The sequence below is a fragment of the Ylistrum balloti genome, unplaced genomic scaffold (assembly GCF_031769215.1).
Source record: "Ylistrum balloti isolate Yb309-2 unplaced genomic scaffold, AGI_CSIRO_Ybal_v1 Utg371352, whole genome shotgun sequence".
NCBI classification, from domain to species: Eukaryota; Metazoa; Mollusca; class Bivalvia; order Pectinida; family Pectinidae; genus Ylistrum; species Ylistrum balloti.
In genome coordinates this window covers 96565-120045 of record NW_026782717.1, presented here as the reverse complement: position 1 = coordinate 120045, position 23481 = coordinate 96565, and the positions used below count along the sequence as shown (strand labels likewise).

The 23481-nt window shown below is 37.3% G+C and overlaps 1 protein-coding gene across 1 annotated transcript; it reads right to left on the bottom strand.

Annotated features, from left to right (window-relative positions):
- Positions 1 to 16857: 16857 nt before the first annotated feature.
- Positions 16858 to 18867, bottom strand: LOC132562132 (uncharacterized). The gene has a single exon (XM_060226857.1). It carries the CDS (start codon positions 18865 to 18867, stop codon positions 16858 to 16860), a length of 2010 nt encoding a protein of 669 aa, XP_060082840.1.
- Positions 18868 to 23481: the final 4614 nt, after the last annotated feature.

The following is a 23481-nucleotide window of genomic DNA, read 5'->3' as shown; positions in this document are numbered from 1 at the left end:
GTCCCTAGTTGAAACTATTCATTTCAGATCTATTACAAGTTTTACTGAGTGTTCAATGTAAACTTTGAACTTTGAACTTTGAACTTTGTGGTTTTATGATTGTTCATTGAGAAATTAACAAGTGTCATTATGCAAATACATTTCTCTTTTTTTTTTAATAAACCTTTCCACAAATTTCTTTTTATAGGATTAATAGTTTTTTAATTTCATCAAATTTGAAATACCATCAGAAGTAAAGAGATATTGTCTTATTTTAACTCATTTTCAAATTCAAATTAAAGGTAAGTGTTTGATATGACCCCCTTTTGTCGATTATTTTCCTGGTAAAATTCATAACTCAAATGTAACATTTTGTGCAACGAATAATTCAAACATAAAAATGTCATAAAACACAATTTAGGAAAGTTTACTTTGGTCCTTAAGTTTAAAGCAACAGATAAACGTACATGTACTGTCATAACAAGGACTTTTTTGTCAGACTAAAAGTGCTTAGTGACTTATTCTGTGGTGCAGCATCTATTGTCTGTCACCTGTTTGGCTTCAACTTTTCCTTTGAATCCACACAGTTTTTTTATGCACCCAAAATATTTGCGAGGGAGCATGAAGTTGACACCATGTGTGTTCGTCCTTTCATCCTTTCATATCTGGAACACAATTTTTGCCGCAGTTAAGCAAGGATTATGACACTTGGGTTATACATATAATTAAATGCTATGCTCAAGACACAAAATCTTAACAAAGGGCAATAACTCTATACATATGCCTAGACTTTGCTTAACTGCACCATGCTTTTGAATGACTTACGTATACATCACAGGCAAAGTAATGCTCTGGACATGAAACTTTAACAAAGGGCAATAACTGTAATTAAGGGGTTGTGGAGCCTAACATTTGTACTGTGCACATTGTCTTCGTATGATCAATGTATACACCAAGTTCCATTATCCGCTTGCATGGAAACGAGGAACATGTAACTTAGTGTATACATTGAATTTATTAAGAGAATGTGCAGTATACATCATTCAGGGCCTGCAATCTCCTAACTACAGATTTATGGCCCTTTGATAACATTTTTTGTGTCTAATCTTTTTTGGGGAGCGTTCATCAGTTTCATTGATAATTGGTAGATAAGACATGTACAGACTATATTGTGTAGAAGACATTGACTGTGATGGTAGATAAGACATTGACTGTGATGGTAGATAAGACATGTACCGACTATATAGTGTAGAAGACATTGATTGTGATGGTAGATAAGACATGTACCGTCTATATCGTGTAGAAGACATTGACTGTGATGGTAGATAAGACATTGACTGTGATGATAGATAAGACATGTACCGACTATATCGTGTAGAAGACATTGACTGTGATGGTAGATAAAACATTGACTGTGATGGTAGATAAGACATGTACCGACTATATCGTGTAGAAGACATTGACTGTGATGGTAGATAAGACATGTACCGACTATATCGTGTAGAAGACATTGACTGTGATGGTAGATAAGACATTGATTGTGATGGTAGATAAGACATGTACCATCTATATTGTGTAGAAGACATTGACTGTGATGGTAGATAAGACATGTACCGACTATATCGTGTAGAAGACATTGATTGTGATGGTAAATAAGACATGTACCGACTATATAGTAAGAAGACATTGACTGTGATGGTAGATAAGACATGTACATCGTGTAGAGGACATTGACTGTGATGGTAGATAAGACATTGACTGTGATGGTAGATAAGACATTGACTGTGATGGTAGATAAGACATGTACCGACTATATCGTGTAGAAGACATTGACTGTGATGGTAGATAAGACATTGACTGTGATGGTAGATAAGACATTGACTGTGATGGTAGATAAGACATGTACCGACTATATCGTGTAGAAGACATTGACTGTGATGGTAGATAAGACATGTACATCGTGTAGAAGACATTGACTGTGATGGTTGATAAGACATGTACATCTTGTAGAAGACATTGACTGTGATGGTAGATAAGACATGTACCGACTATATCGTGTAGAAGACATTGACTGTGATGATAGATAAGACATGTACCGACTATATCATGTAGAAGACATTGACTGTGATGGTAGATAAGACATTGACTGTGATGGTAGATAAGACATTGACTGTGATGGTAGATAAGACATTGACTGTGATGGTTGATAAGACATTGACTGTGATGGTAGATAAGACATTGTGTAGAAGACATTGACTGTGATGGTAGATAAGACATGTACCGACTATATCGTGTAGAAGACATTGACTGTGATGGTAGATAAGACATTGACTGTGATGGTAGATAAGACATTGACTGTGATGGTAGATAAGACATGTACAGACTATATCGTGTAGAAGACATTGAATGTCATGGTAGATAAGACATTGACTGTGATGGTAGATAAGACATGTACATCGTGTAGAAGACATTGACTGTGATGGTTGATAAGACATGTACATCTTGTAGAAGACATTGACTGTGATGGTAGATAAGACATGTACCGACTATATCGTGTAGAAGACATTGACTGTGATGGTAGATAAGACATTGACTGTGATGGTAGATAAGACATTGACTGTGATGGTAGATAAGACATGTACATATATCGTGTAGAAGACATTAGACTGTGATGGTAGATAAGACATGTACCGACTGTGATGGTAGATAAGACATGTACATCTTGTAGAAGACATTGACTGTGATGGTAGATAAGACATGTACCGACTATATCGTGTAGAAGACATTGACTGTGATGGTAGATAAGACATGTACATCGTGTAGAAGACATTGACTGTGATGGTAGATAAGACATGTATATCGTGTAGAAGACATTGACTGTGATGGTAGATAAGACATGTACATCGTGTAGAAGACATTGACTGTGATGGTAGATAAGACATGTACATCGTGTAGAAGACATTGACTGTGATGGTAGATAAGACATTGACTGTGATGGTAGATAAGACATGTACCGATTATATAGTGTAGTAGAAGACATTGATTGTGATGGTTGATAAGACATGTACATCTTGTAGAAGACATTGACTGTGATGGTAGATAAGACATGTACATCGTGTAGAAGACATTGACTGTGATGGTTGATAAGACATGTACATCGTGTAGAAGACATTGACTGTGATGGTAGATAAGACATTGACTGTGATGGTTGATAAGACATGTACATCTTGTAGAAGACATTGACTGTGATGGTAGATAAGACATGTACATCGTGTAGAAGACATTGACTGTGATGGTAGATAAGACATGTACAGACTATATCGTGTAGAAGACATTGAATGTCATGGTAGATAAGACATGTACAGACATGTACAGACTATATCATGTAGAAGACATTGAATGTCATGGTAGATAAGACATGTACAGACTGTGTAGAAGACATTGACTGTGATGGTAGATAAGACATTGACTGTGATGGTAGATAAGACATGTACATGGTGTAGAAGACATTGAGTGTGATGGTAGATAAGACATGTACATCGTGTAGAAGACATTGACTGTGATGGTAGATAAGACATTGACTGTGATGTACCGACTAGATTGACTGTGATGACATGTACCATCTATATTGTGTAGAAGACATTGACTGTGATGGTAGATAAGACATGTACAGACTATATCGTGTAGAAGACATTGACTGTGATGGTAGATAAGACATGTATATCGTGTAGAAGACATTGAGTGTGATGGTAGATAAGACATGTACATCGTGTAGAAGACATTGACTGTGATGGTAGATAAGACATTGACTGTGATGGTAGATAAGACGTGTAGAAGACATTGAATGTCATGGTAGATAAGACATTGACTGTGATGGTAGATAAGACATGTACAGACTATATCGTGTAGAAGACATTGACTGTGATGGTAGATAATACATGTATAGACTATATCGTGTAGAAGACATTGACTGTGATGGTAGATAAGACATGTACAGACTATATCGTGTAGAAGACATTGAGTGTGATGGTAGATAAGACACGTACTGACTATATCGTGTAGAAGACATTCCTGCAATTCTCCACCGGTGTCTTTGAGCTAAAAATTGGTGAGTGGGGATATTAGGGAAAGGATGCAATAAAGCTTTTTTGATAACTCTCCCATCTCCCCTCCCACTCCCCTTCCACTGAACAGGTGTATATTGTAATCACTTTGTCTTTTTGTACAAAGCTTGTATAGAAAACGTGTGTGTTTCTTTCAACATCGCATCACTGAATATGTAGACAAGATATCTCATGAGCGTTCTTGTAAGTTTAGTTCATGTTCATATCACAGTATCAAGTTTGATATCCCAAGTAGATATCTATGGTCATCCGTAAAGGTCAAAGGTCACATATTTGACCAGTTTTGAAGTAAAAAGCATTTGCACAATGTATGACAGGAACCAATTCCAACAGTACGGTGTCATCTGGAACTGATGGAAATCATTGCGTTCTAGTTTCCTTCTTCATTAGAAGTTCAGTTTGGCGGGAAGTTCATATCATCTTTCACAATTATGATATATAACAAACAACGCATTATCAACTTGTCAAGAAACGCGATTGAAATGATCCCGAGATAGTCCCGATCTTGTGTTGTTTAGGAGTCCGAAATCTTAAAATGGCCAGATTCTTGAAAACGTATATTTAAGAAAAACGTTTTCGATCAGTGCCACTGAATCTTGATTATTACGTAAGTATAGCATGAAAGTGTTGTCCTGATCAGAAGATCAATATGGTGGCTTGTTTGTATCATGATTGTGCAAGAAGATCAATATGGTGGCTTGTTTGTATCATGATTGTGCAAGAAGATCAATATGGTGGCTTGTTTGTATCATGATTGTGCAAGAAGATCAATATGGTGGCTTGTTTGTATCATGATTGTGCAAGAAGATCAATATGGTGGCTTGTTTGTATCATGATTGTGCAAGAAGATCAATATGGTGGCTTGTTTGTATCATGATTGTGCAAGAAGATCAATATGGTGGCTTGTTTGTATCATGATTGTGCAAGAAGATCAATATGGTGGCTTGTTTGTATCATGATTGTGCAAGAAGATCAATATGGTGGCTTGTTTGTATCATGATTGTGCAAGAAGATCAATATGGTGGCTTGTTTGTATCATGATTGTGCAAGAAGATCAATAAGTTACCTTCTTGCAGATTCAAAATCGATCAAACGCGGTGAAACAGTCAACACATAAACAATTTGTACATGAGGAAAATAAAACCTGTTGTTAAAATGGTGGTTATAGATAACCATGAGTAAGTGGAACTTTTGTAACTTTGATGATACAAAATATGGAACATTATCATTTCACAGCTTTGGATTTGTCAGAATAGAGCAGACTGATATATTTCAGGTGCTAGATTTGCCTTAATCGCTTTTATTTTTTCAGTGGCAACACTTTTAAATGTTCACTAACCATTGGTTTTCTCTAACAACCGGGGCCTGGTGTTCTGGAAGTGTTCGCTGGTTCACCGATAATACCTTCATGTAAATCTTGGTCAACAACCGGGGCCTGGTGTTCTGGAAGTGTTCTCTGAGTCATCGATAATATCCCTCATATAAGTCTTGGTGAAATACCATTCTCAAATGAAAAAACAACGAATCCATCAGACATACTAGAGTATTGAACATATATATCACACTAAGAAATGAACTGTTTCCCATAGAAATCATCTGGGAGAAGATTACACTTCCTTTTTACCTTCGTCAAGCTGATTCTCTCAAATTCCAGTACTGTTATCTGCCAGATATCGATAACTTTTCCGGAATTGTGGGATCGGAACACGCCCTTACATATCGAACCACCTGTAATATAAGAAAAACGATTGTGGAAGCAGAATTATTACTATCTCGAAAAGGAAAGTTCACATCACATTACTTGTTGTACCAGCTTGTTTTGCTGTAGAAAATGCCTGAGGTACATGGCTTGTTTTGTTTCCTCCATGTTTTCCTAATCGTTTTGGTTATGTAGGATGGACATGGTATTTATTTAAAGACAAGACAGCAGTCTTTTGTATATACCGTCAGTTCCGTATAAAAACATAACATTTAATCAAACGGAGGGACATACTTGGTTTCTATTGTATACCAAAAGTTTGCTTGAAGCTCTCGTAAAACTCGCCAGAGATATTTTCAGCCAAGCCCCGGTTGTTCAGTGGCAAATTAAGCGATACGTGTGACAAGTGGTTAGTGGAGATTTTCAAACATTAATTAAACAAAATAGTAAATATTCTTTATCATTTCGCTGCTTGTTGAAACAGGTCAGATTGGCATGTTTTGAATGTTTATTTTGCACTCTTAAATATTCAAAGACAACAATTAAAATTTTCAATCAACCACTACTAACTTTTGAGCCTGATCTTAGATCCTTTATACACTATTATCCCGAGTGAATTTCCCCACGGCTTGTTTAGGTTAACTTTTCACTGGGTACTGTCCGGCATAGTTTCTGGGGCCATAGCCTTCGAGGTTTTGCAAAAAAAAAAATAATAATGATAAATGCATTGACACACGGGAGTAATGACAGGAGTTGCTCTTCAGAGAAAATTTAATTGTTCATGTTGACTTTTTCCTTAGTCTGATAACAACTCGATTCATTACCCCATGGAAAACAAAATCTCGTGCTTTCAGTTAAAACGGTTTGTAATATTTTGAACAAATCAAAGTCTACAATTACAAGTCTAAAGGGTTAAGAGAAAACCATATGATCCGACCTTTTACAATTGAGAATGATCAAACAGTATTACTCAGGCAAAATACCATTATGCAAAACAATTCAAAACACAAAACAACATCATTAATTGTAAGAATTGATTTTGTCGATATCGTCTAGAAATTATAAAAATTTGCCGACAGCTAATGCGCAGTGGACGCTCATCGCCTTGTTCGGAATCTGCAGGCAGTGGAAGGTTAAAAACAATGCCAGCCAGTTAGTAGCAGGGACGGTATTCCCAAGGTTTCATGTAGATATCAAAAATAGAAAAACAAATCTGTTTTGATAACTAAAATCCCTTCCCTTTACAGAATCTGTGAACAATGTTTTCATATGTCCAAATCAATGTTAACCTGGTCAAATTCAAATAATGAGACTGGCTCAAATTGGTAGTTTCTTTGACTCAAACTTGAGTAGGAAATGTTTCTTCGCAAATAACGCTTTGGCAGATAATGGAGGCGTTCTATTAGTTAAAGAGTATGGTTTGCTGACTAGTCAAACTCGTCTGTTTCGATACAATTAAGACACCTTGATGGATGCAGTATATCTGCTTGTTTATGCTTCTTTTGGTTTTAATAAAATATTCATCATTTTAGATTTCATCTTTATTTCAAGTTGGGTTATCTTGATAACAACAAAACTACATCAGTGAATCAATAACCCATTACTGTTCTGTTTTTATTATTCTCGGTAACTTTCATCGCTAATGTTGTGTATATATATTTTTATATGATGTGTACATTGTAGTGAGAAGTACTTTCTCCTTGTATACAACTTTGAGAAACACTAGAGGTTACATGTCAAATTTGAACGGTTTGTTGTTCTCCCAAAGATGACACATTAGATCGTGACGGCACCATACCATCTTGTTTAAACCGTCATTATTGGCGAGCGACCATCATAACTAGATAGCTGGTACAGGACTAGATAACTGGTACAGGACTAGATAACTGGTACAGGACTAGATAACTGGTACAGGACTAGATAGCTAGTACAGGACTAGATAGCTGGTACAGGACTAGTACAGGACTAGATAGCTGGTACAGGACTAGTTCTGGACTAGATAGCTGGTACAGGACTAGTACAATGCTAGATAGCTGGTACAGGACTAGATAACTGGTACAGGACTAGATAACTGGTACAGGACTAGATAGCTGGTACAGGACTAGTACAGGACTAGATAGCTGGTACAGGACTAGTACAGGACTAGATAGCTGGTACAGGACTAGTACAGGACTAGATAGCTGGTACAGGACTAGATAACTGGTACAGGACTAGATAGCTGGTACAGGACTAGTACAGGACTAGATAGCTGGTACAGGACTAGTACAGGACTAGATAGCTGGTACAGGACTAGTACATGACTAGTACAGGACTAGATAACTGGTAAAGGACTAGATAACTGGTACAGGACTAGATAGCCGGTACATGATTTGATAACTGGTACAGGACTAGATAGCTGGTACAGGACTAGTACAGGACTAGATAACTGGTACAGGACTAGTACAGGACTAGATAGCTGGTACAGGACTAGTACAGGACTACATAGCTGGTACAGGACTAGTACAGGACTACATAGCTGGTACAGGACTAGATAGCTGGTACAGGACTAGTACAGGACTAGATAGCTGGTACAGGACTAGTACAGGACTAGATAGCTGGTACAGGACTAGTACAGGACTAGATAGCTGGTACAGGACTAGATAGCTGGTACAGGACTAGTACATGACCAGATAGCTGGTACAGGACTAGTACAGGACTAGATAGCTGGTACAGGACTAGATAGCTGGTACAGGACTAGTACAGGACTAGATAGCTGGTACAGGACTAGTACATGACTAGTACAGGACTAGATAGCTGGTACAGGACTAGATGGGTAATAGATTCTCGCATTCGAAGTTTTCGGCCCGTGTTCTCTTCTTTTCTAACAACGCGAATAACAACTAAATGTCATGAATGTTAATCAGGTTCTCTGTACATATACTAACGTGTACCAAACTTAAGTCCCAGGTGGGTAACCATGCATCAGGTATCGGCTAACGTCATCAATATTCAATGATGTGAGCTGATCAGACATCGGACTTAAATAGTTAACTTACATTATGGATCCTGATGATTATGACATATTCAAACGAACAACAGTTTGTTATATGATAGAATTCTGTTTACTATTGCTTCTAAAACATCACCATAATCTTGTATTGTATTGTATTGTGTTGTATTGTATTGTGTTGTATTGTATTGTGTAGTATTGTGTTGTATTGTATTGTATTGTATTATATTGTGTTGTATTGTATTGTGTTGTATTCTATTGTGTAGTATTGCATTGTATTGTATTGTATTGTGCAGTATTGTGTAGTATTGTGATTGTGTAGTATTGTATTGTGTTGTATTGTATTGTATTGTGTTGTGTTGTATTGTATCGTATTGTATTATATTGTGTTGTATTATATTGTGTTGTATTCTATTGTGTAGTATTGCATTGTATTGTATTGTATTGTGCAGTATTGTGTAGTATTGTGTAGTATTGTATTGCATTGTATTGTATTGTATTGTGCAGTATTGTGCAGTATTGTGTAGTATTGTGTAGTATTGTATTGTATTGTATTGTATTATATTATATTGTGTTGTATTATATTGTATTGTATTGTATTGTGTAGTATTGTATTGTGTTGTATTGTATTGTGCAGTATTGTGTAGTATTGTATTGTATTGTATTGTGTAGTATTGTATTGTATTGTATTGTGTTGTATTGTATTGTATTGTATTGTGTAGTATTGTATTGTGTTGTATTGTATTGTGCAGTATTGTGTAGTATTGTATTGTATTGTATTGTGTAGTATTGTGTTGTATTCTATTGTATTGTATTGTATTATATTATATTATATTGTATATATCATATTATATGTATTGTATTATATTATATTGTATTGTGTAGTATTGTGTAGTATTGTATTGTATTGTATTGTGTAGTATGTGTTGTATTGTATTATATTATATTGTATTGTATTATATTGTATTGTATTATATTGTATTGTATTGTATTATATTATATTGTATTGTATTGTATTATATCATATTGTATTGTGTTGTATTATATTATATTGTATTGTGTAGTATTGTATTATATTATATTATATTGTATTGTATTATATCATATTATATTGTATTGTATTATATTATATTGTATTGTGTTGTATTGTGTTGTATTGTATTGTATTGTATTGTGTATTATTGTGTTGTATTGTATTGTGTTATGTTATATTGTATTGTATTGTATTATATTATATTATATTGTATTGTGTTGTATTGTATTGTATTGTATTATATTGTATAGTATTATATTGTATTGTATTGTATTATATTATATTATATTGTATTGTATTGTATTATATTATATTATATTGTATTGTATTGTATTATATTGTATTGTATTATATATGTATTATATTATATTGTATTGTATTATATTGTGTTGTATTATATTATATTATATTATATTGTATTGTATTGTATTATATTATATTATATTGTATTGTATTGTATTATATTGTATTGTATTATATTGTATTGTATTATATTGTGTTGTGTTGTATTATATTATATTGTGTTGTATTATATTGTATTGTATTGTATTATATTGTGTTGTATTATATTGTATTATATTGTGTTGTATTGTATTGTATTATATTGTATTGTATTGTATTATATTGTGTTGTATTATATTGTATTGTATTGTATTGTATTGTATTGTATTGTATTATATTGTATTGTATTGTATTATATTATATTGTATTGTATTGTATTATATTGTATTGTATTATTATTTGTGTTGTATTATATTGTATTGTATTTTATTGTATTATATTGTATTATATTGTGTTGTGTTATATTGTATTGTATTGTATTATATTATTTGTATTGTATTGTATTGTATTATATTGTATTATATTGTATTGTATTGTATATATTGTATTGTATTTTATTATATTGTATTATATTGTATTATATTGTATTGTATTATATTGTATTGTATTTTATTGTATTGTATTATATTGTGTTGTGTTGTATTATATTGTATTGTATTATATTGTGTTGTATTGTATTGTATTATATTGTATTGTATTGTATTATATTGTGTTGTGTTGTATTGTGTTGTATTGTATTGTATTGTATTGTATTATATTGTATTGTATTGTATTATATTGTATTGTATTGTGTTGTATTATATTGTATTGTATTGTATTGTATTGTGTTGTATTATATTGTATTGTATTGTATTATATTGTATTGTATTGTGTTGTTGTGTTACATGTTGTATTGTATTATATTGTATTGTATTGTATTGTATTGTATTTTATTGTCCAGACGTTGTAATGTTCTCTTGTTATGTTTTTTTTCTATGTGCTGGCCACATTGTACACTTATTATTTCATTCAATTTCTATTTTTCCCAGATATGTCATTCAAATCTGGCTACGCCCTTAGACCTCACTGACGACACCTAGAACGTTATCTGGTTTCACTATACGACTCTACATAGGAATTAAAACAGTGTGTGTCTTTTGTACAACCTGTGTATATAAGGTCCTTTTAAGCTGAAGTCTTTTGTACAACCTGTGTATATAAGGTCCTTTTAAGCTGAAGTCTTTTGTACAACCTGTGTATATAAGGTCCTGTTAAGCTGAAGTCTTCTGTACAACCTGTGTATATAAGGTCCTGTTAAGCTGAAGTCTTTTGTACAACCTGTGTATATAAGGTCCTGTTAAGCTGAAGTCTTTTGTACAACCTGTGTATTTAAGGTCCTGTTAAGGTGACAGTCTTTTGTAAAACCTGTGTATATAAGGTCTTGTTAAGGTGACCGTCTTTTGTACAAATTGTGTATATAAGGTCCTGTTACCCTGTCAGTCTTTTGTACAACCTGTGTATATAAGGTCCTGTTAAGCTGACAGTCTTTTGTACAACCTGTGTATATAAGGTTCTGTTAAGCTGACAGTCTTTTGTACAACCTGTGTATATAAGGTCCTGTTAAGCTGACAATCTTTTGTACAACCTGTGTATATAAGGTCCTGTTAAGCTGACAGTCTTTTGTACAACCTGTGTATATAAGGTTCTGTTAAGCTGACAGTCTTTTGTACAACCTGTGTATATAAAGTCCTGTTATGGTGACAGTCTTTTGTACAACCTGTGTATATAAGGTCCTGTTAAGGTGACAGTCTTTTGTACAACCTGTGTATACAAGGTCCTGTTAAGCTGACAGTCTTTTGTACAAATTGTGTATATAAGGTCCTGTTAAGCTGACAGTCTTTTGTACAAATTGTGTATATAAAGTCCTGTTAAGGTGACAGTCTTTTGTACAACCTGTGTATATAAGGTCCTGTTAAGCTAAAAGACTTTTGTACAACCTGTGTATATAAGGTCCTGTTAAGGTGACAGTCTTTTGTACAAATTGTGTATATAAGGTCCTGTTAAGGTGACAGTCTTTTGTACAACCTGTGTATATAAGGTCCTGTTAAGCTGACAGTCTTTTGTACAAATTGTGTATATAAGGTCCTGTTAAGCTGTCAGTCTTTTGTACAACCTATGTATATAAGGTCCTGTTAAGGTGACAGTCATTTGTACAAATTGTGTATATAAGGTCCTGTTAAGCTGACAGTCTTTTGTGCAACCTGTGTATATAAGGTCCTGTTAAGCTGACAGTCTTTTGTACAACCTGTGTATATAAGGTCCTGTTAAGCTGACAGTCTTTTATACAAATTGTGTATATAAGGTCCTGTTAAGGTGACAGTCTTTTGTACAACCTGTGTATATAAGGTCCTGTTAAGGTGACAGTCTTTTGTACAACCTGTGTATATAAGGTTCTGTTAAGCTGACAGTCTTTTGTACAACCTGTGTATATAAAGTCCTGTTATGGTGACAGTCTTTTGTACAACCTGTGTATATAAGGTCCTGTTAAGGTGACAGTCTTTTGTACAACCTGTGTATATAAGGTCCTGTTAAGCTGAAGTCTTTTGTACAACCTGTGTATATAAGGTCCTGTTAAGCTGAAGTCTTTTGTACAACCTGTGTATATAAGGTCCTGTTAAGGTGACAGTCTTTTGTACAACCTGTGTATATAAGGTCCTGTTAAGCTGACAGTCATTTGTACAACTTGTTACATGGCAGTTTGATAATCAACACGGCAAAATAAATTAAATATGACGATTCTGTTTTGGTTGATTAGTCAGTTGTGCCTGCTCCTGTCAGGTGTATTGTTGTCATTTCGATTGATGCTGCGTCGCTGTTGAGATGAATTTACTGGTTATGCCGTGGTTGCTTGGAAAAGGCACACAAGGTAAATAGTAACGACTGTACAGTAGTTACCAACTTTGATTTACTATCTTATTTGATGTTTGTGTTAATGTTATACAAATCAAACATTTCGCCTGTATATATGTATATGGTTGTTATAAGTACCGTCCTAAGACGCCTAGAGGCCGACCTACATTGATTTTCCTCGTTGTCGTGGTAATTACGATTTCCCAACAAACTATTGGCTTTCATAGGGGAACGCATTGACACCTCTTTTGGCTCTTTTAAGAAGTTTTACGATTGTCATAATGAATTCATCACAAAACGAAGTGGATGACTTGATGGTTTTACTCCGTTCAGGTGGCAAGTGCCCAGGATTGGTTATGATATATAAGGCCGTGACTCAAAAATCGTTGGTCACATCGAACTGATACAGAGTGTAAATATTGATCGCCATGTCTAGATTTGTTTGAGACATTTTTTTACCCAAATCTAGAATAATCGCAGCAAGAATTGAAATTTTAATGTTGTCAATTTTTGCTGAAAATTAATATATAGATGTGGTTTTAAATAAGGAACACAACTTTAAAATGATCTTTTTTTATAACAATGATCATAGTTGCCAAAATGTTTGAATCTTTAATATTGTTAATGGTGTATGTCACAGGGCTCAAATTAGGTCTATTATATTAATAAATTGTCCACTGTTGTTTGCTAGAGTCTGCTGACTGGCCTTTGGCTTGCCCAAGTCATGCATGCCTGCCTCTGTGATCTGGAGTTTGTAGACCAGAGGTCTTTTCCTGGTTGCTCAAATGTTTATTACAGTAAACAAGCGGTTAGTAAAGAAGTCAAAATGTTGCCGTTGAAAATACAAGAGCGTTAAAGGCAAAATTAATTCTCGAAATATTTCATTCTGGCCTTTCACAACAAACCACAATTACGAAATAATCAAAATTGTTTCCAAATTTGGTTTTTTTTTTTTAATTTGAAAAATTATCACTAACCACTGCAATCAGCCTTTGGACAACCAGGACCAGGTAGTATGCTCTATTACAGATAGGCTCAGCTGTTAAGTAGAATTATTTGCTACATCAATTAACATTAGTTTGGAAAAGCAGACGTTGTTTTGGTGACTAACATGTCGATCTCCGTTACAAGTAACGCTTGCTATTATTACATACCGCTGAAAAGTTTATGTTTTTTTTTTATTTATATTTCATTCTGTTCAAAATGACTAAGAAGTGTTTTTTAAGTATCCTTCTATTGGCCGGGTGGTGGGGATGGGGCGGGGGGGGGGGGGGGCAGGGGAGGGGTTGTTGCGGGGTCGGGTGACACATAATACAGCTGTTGTGATGAAACAAAAACAAAAAACATGTGTGTTGGATAACGATTTTGGTAAATGATTTGGTATCAAGTCTGTGATCGATGAAAATGAAGAACGCTTGAAACATGTAGAAATGATGGCTTCGATTTTATTCCAGAAAAGCAATACTTCAAGTATGTCGCTAACACGCAGAAGTCAAACGAAGTACAACATGTTGATCGATGTATGTATGTAGATCAGACTACGGATGTGAGCATGTATGTAGTGAAAATCTTTGGGGAACTAGAGACGGTAAAATTCCTAGCATTGTACTGTGTGAATCGCTCAGCGATGTAAACACTTCCGACATCTTGAAACGTTCAGCATACGACACAGAGGTAGCAGTAAACAGTTAATTTGCATTTTTCCTGAAATTATTTGTCATGTTTGAGATATACAGGTATAGCAGATTGGTTATGGAAAATACATCATTACATGTATATATATTTATAAACTATATAACAATTACATTAACAGTAGAGAGATGAAATTTGTGTAAAAAAAAATTTCCTCTGATTTCTGACATTTGATTGTCATGGTTACCTACTGAAAAAATGCTAAAAATGCAAAAATACTGCTAATTCCAACCCAACACTACAACTTTCTAGGAGAAATTTAATTCTAAACACCTATCTTACAATCAACAACACTGTCATGGTAACAAAGTACTTACATTTCAGCAAATTCCAACTCGGAAATTCTTCATAACATGACCACATGTGAACACTATGAAAATTTCACTTCCTGTAAAGCTAGTTTTTGGTGCGTAGACACAGATTCGAGACTGCCCAAATAGTAATCTCCAACACAAAGCTAAAATATTATCCTGAAAAAAATGAAACCCCACATTGTCCACTTTAACATGACAGGACCAATTTTAGCAAGGATTTTTTTTTTCATTTTTAATTAAAACCTTTATAATGGGGTAATCTAAAGAGCAAAAAAATCACACCATGGCCACACCGAGAAACTGTGTACTGCTACCAGAAAATGGAAATCCCCGCTACCAACTATAGACAAGAGTTCCGCGAAGAGGGATAACTCTGTTACACTAACATGACACTCCCCGTCTGATTTCTAAGGTAGCAGTAAACAGTTAAATGGCCAATTTCTGAAAAATAAGGGACACATTCCAGATAATTACACACAGTAGATTAACCGTGCAAATCAGACATATAAAAGTATATATTTTCATAAACTACACACCACATGCAGTTCTAATACACAATAGAGCATTTTCTAAATACATGTTTACTCTGTATTAAACACTGTTGAAAACCATGGTTACCACATTAAAAAACACTGAAAATAGCAAAATATTGTGATTTTTGACTGAAAATCTCACAAAGTCAGACAGAAATTTGAAGTATGACACATATCAACAATTTATCACTACATACCTGAGAGCAGAATGATTTATGTTTCAGGAAAATGTAACTCGGAAATTTTTCACAACATTACCTCGTGTCCAGACATCAGAATTTGGCTGCCAGTAAAGCTAGCTTTTTCTGTATAGGTACACTTTCGTATAATGGCCAAAATTGTAATCTCAAACTAGGTACATTTTTTTTTTTTATGTAAAACCCCAATATCCAACATCATCATGAATATACCAAATTTTGCCCCCTTTTTTTTCATTTTTTCTACATGCATTTACACAGATGTTCTCTATTGTACAAAAAAATCACCCATGGCCACACCAAGAAGCTGTGTACTGCTACCTAATCACTCAAGTTCATGAAAAGTTTCACAAGCTCTATAACTTAGGTCGAAATACGAATCGAGTCAACAGCAACTAAACACTGAAAAAACATAAATCAATATAGCTGAGTTCATAATCTGCCATTGCACAGTCTCTGCATCTAAATGTCACAACAGTTCGCATCACACTTGGCACTAATACACGAAAAAGTTATTCACAGGAATCAAGCAGCGGAATCACTCCCGAAATGGGTCGAATGAAAACACTAGGTTTTCCGTCTTTCACATCCCGGATCTCTAGTTTACGCACTAGTCCGTCATCACTCGGAAAGATTTTGGTAACAGGACCAGTCGGCCACGAAAGACGGGGACATTCCTTGTCCCGGAGAAACACAACAACATCACCCACTTTATGATTAACAGTCTCTAAGTTCCACTTAGAACGAGCTTGAGCAAACAGAAATTCCGATTTCCAGCGTTTCCAAAACGTGTTCGCCATGACCTGGACCATTCACCACTGCGAGCGGTACATATCCTTGATACTTAAGTCCTGCGGGACGATTATGTCGTCACTGGTCTTCTGAGTAAGTAACTTTCCTGGCGACAGCAAATGAGACATCTCGCAATCCGAAGAAACAGCAACCAAAGGTCTAGAATTCATTATAGCAGCAACCTCGGCCATGAAAGTCGCTAGCACTTCATCTGTCAGCTGTCCATGTTTGACGTCAAAAAGCATCGCGTCGAGAATGCGTCGGGCTATTCCTATCATTCTCTCCCATACTCCGCCGAAATGAGATGCATGGGGGGATTAAATCTCCAGATCATGTTGTTGGTGTCCAGGTAAGTTTTCACTTGAGGATCTCCCACGTTGATAGAGTGAATTCCAAGCTCATTGACCGCTCCTACAAAATTACTACCGCAATCTGAGCGGAACTCCGAAACTTTATCTCGGACGGCAATGAACCTCCGCATGGCGTTGATGAATGATAATGACGTCATCTCTGCGATGATCTTAATGTGGACTGCTCGGCTGTACAAACAGGTAAAGAGGACTGCCCATCGTTTCGAACTTGCGTTTCCGCCTCTTGTACGTCGAGTGATGATGTTCCAAGGACCGAATACATCAACACCAACCAGTGTGAATGGCGGTGAAGGAGTCAGGCGATCTGCAGGCAGATCCGACATTTTCTGAGAGGAAAACTTCCCGCGTGGTCTGCGACATGTCACACAGTGATGTATCGTGGAAGCAATCAGACGTTTTGCTCCGGTTACCCAAAGTCCAGCATTACGAATTGCACCTTCGGTCATGTGGCGTCCTTGATGTTGTACCTGCAAGTGGTGATGTTGCACAAGGAGCTTGGCAATATGACTGCGACCTGGTATCAAGATGGGATTTTTCTCGGTCTCATGAAAGTCACCTCGTTTAATGCGTCCACCAACCCGCAGCAGTCCCTTCTCATCAAGGTGAGGATTCAAGCAAAGCACAGAGCTATCCTTAGGCAAAGACTTTGAAGAACGAAGCGCTTGAATTTCTTTACTGAAGTAGGTCATCTGGAGCTCTTTGATGACGAAAAGCTCAACCTTGCGTCTGGTAAGATCATTCTGGATATTGAAACGACTCTTCAACCGAACTCGTATAGTACGAATAGCACGCACAAGGCTGTTCCAACTGGAGAAACGATTGAATCTAGATGTTCCCAGTGTAGTACGTATGTTAGTCTTCCACGAGTGAACATCAGGTCGTACTTCTTTGTCCGATTCTGGCTCCACCAAAGAATATTCGACATCAAGATCAGGGCTGATGTGATTGCGAAGGAAGGATGGTCCATTAAACCACAGACTGTAAGCAAACTGCTCTGGGGAGAAACGACGTGTCCCCTCATCGGCTGAATTCTCCTCTGTAGGTACATACTGCCACTGTGTAGGTGAGGAAATTTTCCTTATTCTAGCGACTCTGTTGGAAACGTAAACATAGAATCTCCTACGTTCATTTGAAAGATATCCAAGCACTACTCGGCTGTCGGTATAATAACGCAGGTGATCGAGGGGAATGTCCAACTGTTCCGAAAGCATCTCGCCGATTTCGGTAGCCAAAACAGCAGCACATAACTCGAGGCGCGGTATTGTGTGGCCGTGCTTCGGCGCAACCTTCGACTTCCCGATGACAAATCCAGTGAAGACCTCTCCATCCTCGTCGATACCTCTGAGGAATGCACATGCAGCTACTGCTAACTCAGATGCGTCAGAGAAGATATGCAAAGTTCTTGTAATACACTTCGAGAAAGACACAGTCAGGAAACATCTAAGGATATGTATATCACAAAGGTTGCTCAGCTGTTCAGTCCAAGACCTCCAAACCTTCTCAGTGTGAGGCAATAAGGGATCGTCCCAGTCATTTGCTTCATTCACAGCATCACGCATAATAATATTTCCCTTGATGATAATCGGCGCCAAGAAGCCCAATGGATCGAAAATCCCATTCACCGTTGAAAGAAGACCTCGCTTTGTGAACGGTTTCTGGTTTTCAGATGTGTGGTAAGTAAAGGTATCTGTGGATAGTTCCCATGCCATACCCAGGCTATAATGGAGTGGCGGTTCATCATATGTCAAGTCTAGTGGCTCTAATGTCTTAGCCAAATTAGCAGCAGGAAACTGTGACATCACCTCTTCACTACTGGATGCAATTTTGTGGAGTTTCAGGTTCCCGCCTTCCAACAGTACTCTCTGAGCTCTCTTAAGAACGTCGACCGCCTCGGTTACTGTGGGAAAGGACATTAAACCGTCATCAACGTAAAATTGCGAATCACGAACTCCTGCAAGTCCACGTCACAAGGATTGCCACAATCTTCAACACATCTCCGTAGACCGTAGGTCGCAACAGCTGGCGAAGGACTGTTGCCAAAAACATGTACACACATTCTGTACTCTATCAAAGGTTGATCAACGTCGTTTTCGGCGTGCCAGAAAAATCTGAGGTAATCCCGTCGGCATTCGTCGACATAAAATCCGAAGAACATCTGTTGTATATCTGCTACCACAGCAACTGTCTCTTTCCTGAACCTGAACAGAACACCATCTAGTCGATTCATCAAGTCAGGGCCTTGCATCAAGACATCAAGAGATACCATACTTCAGAGTCATCTGCTACTGGTGGTTCTACCTTTGCATGATCGGAAGTCAGGATTCGTTCCATGAACTTGACAAAATGCTCGCGTTTTACAGGGTTGTTCCGAAGACTGGATTGTAACATGAGTACTTGTTTCAATGCCACATGTCTGTTGTTGGGAAGTACAGGCTTGGGTTCCCTGAAAGGAAGAGGAGCTGTCCAATTGCCTGAAGAAGTTTTCTTGAACTCTTTATCCATGAGATGTATGAATTGTTCGTCCTCGATAGATGGTCCAATGTTATTATCATTACAGTCCCGAACGAAAAGATTGCTGTCATCCATTTTCAAGGAGATCTGTGAGCAAACGGTGTACCTTTAGGACCTGTACGTTGATCTTCTGTGTGATGGGCCTCTGGCAGGTCTCGACCAATCAGCAGAAGGATGGGGGCATCCGGATCGTAAGGAGGAATCGGAACATCTCTAAGATGATTGTGGTATCGAGTAATTTCTGGCGTAGGAATCTCGCTTCTCTCATCTGGGATAGCGCTACATTCTGTGATAATTGGCAGATCCAGTTTAGAAGTACCATCAGCTGACTCAATGACAAATCCTTTCGCTTGCCTACCACTCATAGTTGTCTATCCTGCGCAAGAGGTGAGAGTATAAGTTGTCATTGTCGACATGGGTATGTTCATCCTATCGAAAAACTCCGCTCTCGCTAAAGTTGAGGTACTCTGATCGTCGAGTAGAGCATACAATCGGATACGAAGATGAAGCTTCCCCACTGGATATACGTTTACCAGACACGCTTTCGCACATCAACGCCCGTTGAAGTTTTGACCACATACAGATGTACATTTGGTTACCAAGGATTCCTCCCCGCCATGGTTTTGTTCAGGGGCCGAAGATTTCCTATCTTGAATAGTTGCCTTACGTTGGGAAGAATTGGCATCTATGTGCATTGCAGTGGCATGATTAGTGTTCCCACAAGTGTCGCACTTCACTATGGCTTCGCAAGTTCTGTAACTGTGGTCCGTCGACAAACAACACTTGAAGCAAAATCCGTAATCCTTCAACAGTTTTCTCCTCTCGTTAAGGGTTAATTTCTGGAAGGATTTGCACTGGTTGAGGTTGTGTCTTGCATCGTGCAGCATACAATGGTTATTATAGTCATGGTTAGCGTCAATGGCAGTTTTCTTGACTCGTACATTGTCTTTGCGGTATGGCGGCTCTCGTTTTTGTACATCCGTGGAGTTAACGTTGTTGCGGTTAGGAGCGCTAGAGGTACGTTGACTGGTTTATTGATAAGTAAACCCGAGGTCGTTCCGTACGCGACTCATCTCGTTGATAAATTCTACCAAGAACGTGAACGGCGGATAAGTCACTTGATAAGACGCGTTGTAGCTCGAGGCACGAGAAGTCCACTTCTCCTGTAGATTGAAGGGGAGCTTAGATATGATAGGTCGCATACCTGTAGATGAATCGAAAAAGCTCAGTGAACGACTGTACACGGGATCCTTCATCCTGGACAGTATTTCGGAAAGTAGATCAGCCAAATCATACAATCGAGCATTGTCTTTGGGTGTCAGTTGGGGGAATGCATCTATGCGGGCCTTCAAGGATGTCTCTAGAAGTACAGGACGTCCATATCGCTCATCTAAACGTTTCCAAACCATCTCAACGGCACGTGAAGGACAATTGGCATTCGCAGACCTTATACTAATCGTATGCTGTTTAGATTTGGGTCCCAGGTATTTCAACAGCAAATCTAGTTCCTCCCTAGGATTTGTTCTCAGTTCTGCCTTGAGGATGTCGAAACTGATCTTCCAGGATTGATACGTCTCGAGCTTATCGTCGAATTCTATCAGCCGCAGAGGTAACATTTCACGCTTCATCAGATAATTGGAAAATGCTTTCATTTCGTTGGCAATTGGATTTCTCCCATGAACATTAAGTGCACTGGATACATCGGGGGGTATGTGAGTGACCTGAGGAGGTACTTGAGTACTACAACTTGGTAATGGAGCAGCAGGCATGCTGGTACGTAATAAACTCGATATCAAGCTGGTAGGATTAGTTACCATAACAGAACACGGGGCAGTAGTAACCACAGTCTGAGGGATAGGTGCAGGATTTATCGTAGCACTAGAATATTGAAAAGTTTGATGTACATGTTCCTCACCCATAGGGGCTTTGTTCTCGTCAAATGCAGTAGGAATAGGGGATGAGATGGAATGACTAGGTTGCTGTATCGCTGTCGGTGCATTCATTGTCGACACGATAGGATTACCAAGATCCGCGGGTTGTGCACGAGCAGTGTGGATCGCATGGTCAGGTTGGGTATTGACCTGTATATTACCGTAGTGTCTAGATTCATGGAATCAAAATAGCGATTCATACTGTCGCTTCTGTTGACGTTATCCGAGCTACTTTTTCGGTCATCATACAGCTCTTCCTTCATACCGGCATACTCTGCACTCGCGACTGCAGCCTCCTTTTCTACTTCTAGTAGTTCCATCTTGGAGAGTAGAGCAGCTTCTTGCTTCATAGCAGCTTCTTTCTGCGCGAAACGTAATCTAGCTTTAGCCCCATCCAGTTTGGCTCGTTGGCGACCTAATACCGTCGATGCTGAAGATCTTTTAGAACTTGATTTAGATGACCTTCTAGAACTTACAAGGGATGGTGTTAGTTTTTCAGATGAATGTTGGTCACGAAGTTCAGCTGTCGCGTATTCAAGCTGTTTTTTGAATTTCGAAACTTTATTCACGTAGACCTCTTCAGGAATGCAAGACTTGCCTGTTCGTTGGCACTTTCAGGGGTATTGTACTTGACCAGGAAGTTCAACAATTCAACACAGAGTTTATCGTAGCGATTATATGTTTCGGTTAAACGTGACTGTAAATCAGCAATGACATCATGGGGTGTTGGGACCACACATTCAACAATACTGTCAATTTCCCTAGCAATTTTGGTTAGTTTATTCAAATAATGATCCAAGCTTTCCCTGAAAAAATGACTGGCCTCTTTCTGTCAGAGTATGTTGCCGTTTGGATGTCCATTTGTTCAGGATCGTCCTGGTTAATTTCGTCCCGTTGGTCCGAAAAAGACATGATGAAACTATATGGTTTGAAACAATTCGTTCCTGTGGGTCGAGCTGACCTTATAAATGTTCTACATTGCGTCCTCTGGACCGAGATGGTATTTCACTTTGTGTCTCTTGACTGAGTAGATTTATCATTTTGTGTCTCTAGACCGAGCAGATTTTTTAACTATCAAGCCTGTGATCGATGTAAATGAAGAACGCTTGAAGCATGTAGAAATGTTGGCTTCGATTTTATTCCAGAAAAAGCAATACTTCAAGTATGTCGCTAACACGCAGATGTCAAACGAAGTACAACATGTTGATCGATGTATGTATGTAGACCAGACTACGGATTTGAGCATGTATGTAAAGAAAAATCTTTGGGGAACTAGAGACGGTAAAATTCCTAGAATTGTACTGTGTGAATCGCTCAGCGATGAAAACACGTCCGACATCTTGAAACGTTCAGCATACGACACAGAAAATGGAAATCCCCGCTACCAAATATAGACAAGAGTTCCGAGCAGGGGGATAACTCTGTTACACTAACATGAGATTTGGTATTTTCGTTTTCATTGTCAAAACTATAGAAATCGAATTAAACAAGTAAAAATGAAACAAAATGAGAAGTGTTCAAGCTGAACTTTGACCCTGGTATTTGATGAGCCCCGTCAGTACTCTTGATGCATTTTAGATTTTTTTTCACTTTAAACACAGTCGTTTTTCTTGTAATTAATATTATGTGATAAATCATGGTAATCATCATCATCTGTTCCTTTCTGAATTAACATTTGGTCTTGCTTTCTTAAAATAAACAAACCATTTTTAGGCTAAACGTACTCAGTACGAATAGCCTATTGCGACGGTCTTTCACACAAAATTTACCGATCCTGGCCTTCTCATTGGCTGAAATATCGAAAAGAGTTAGAGCCCTCTAGCGGCAATTTTCTGCGTAAATAATGCCCCGAATTTTCAAATCGCTATTTTAAAAGCATCCAAAAAAGAGGCACGGTGTGGTTGAACTATTTATAAATTTTGAACAATATATTTTACGGAATTCTCGACATGACGTAAGCGTACAGAACACTGTACGTGCGAGTTGATGAGAAGCTAGTTTGGGGGTTTGGTTTGAATTATCAACTAACAGCACTTATAAACAAACAAAACTTACAAACAGAACATCAATTTTGCTTTAATCCTT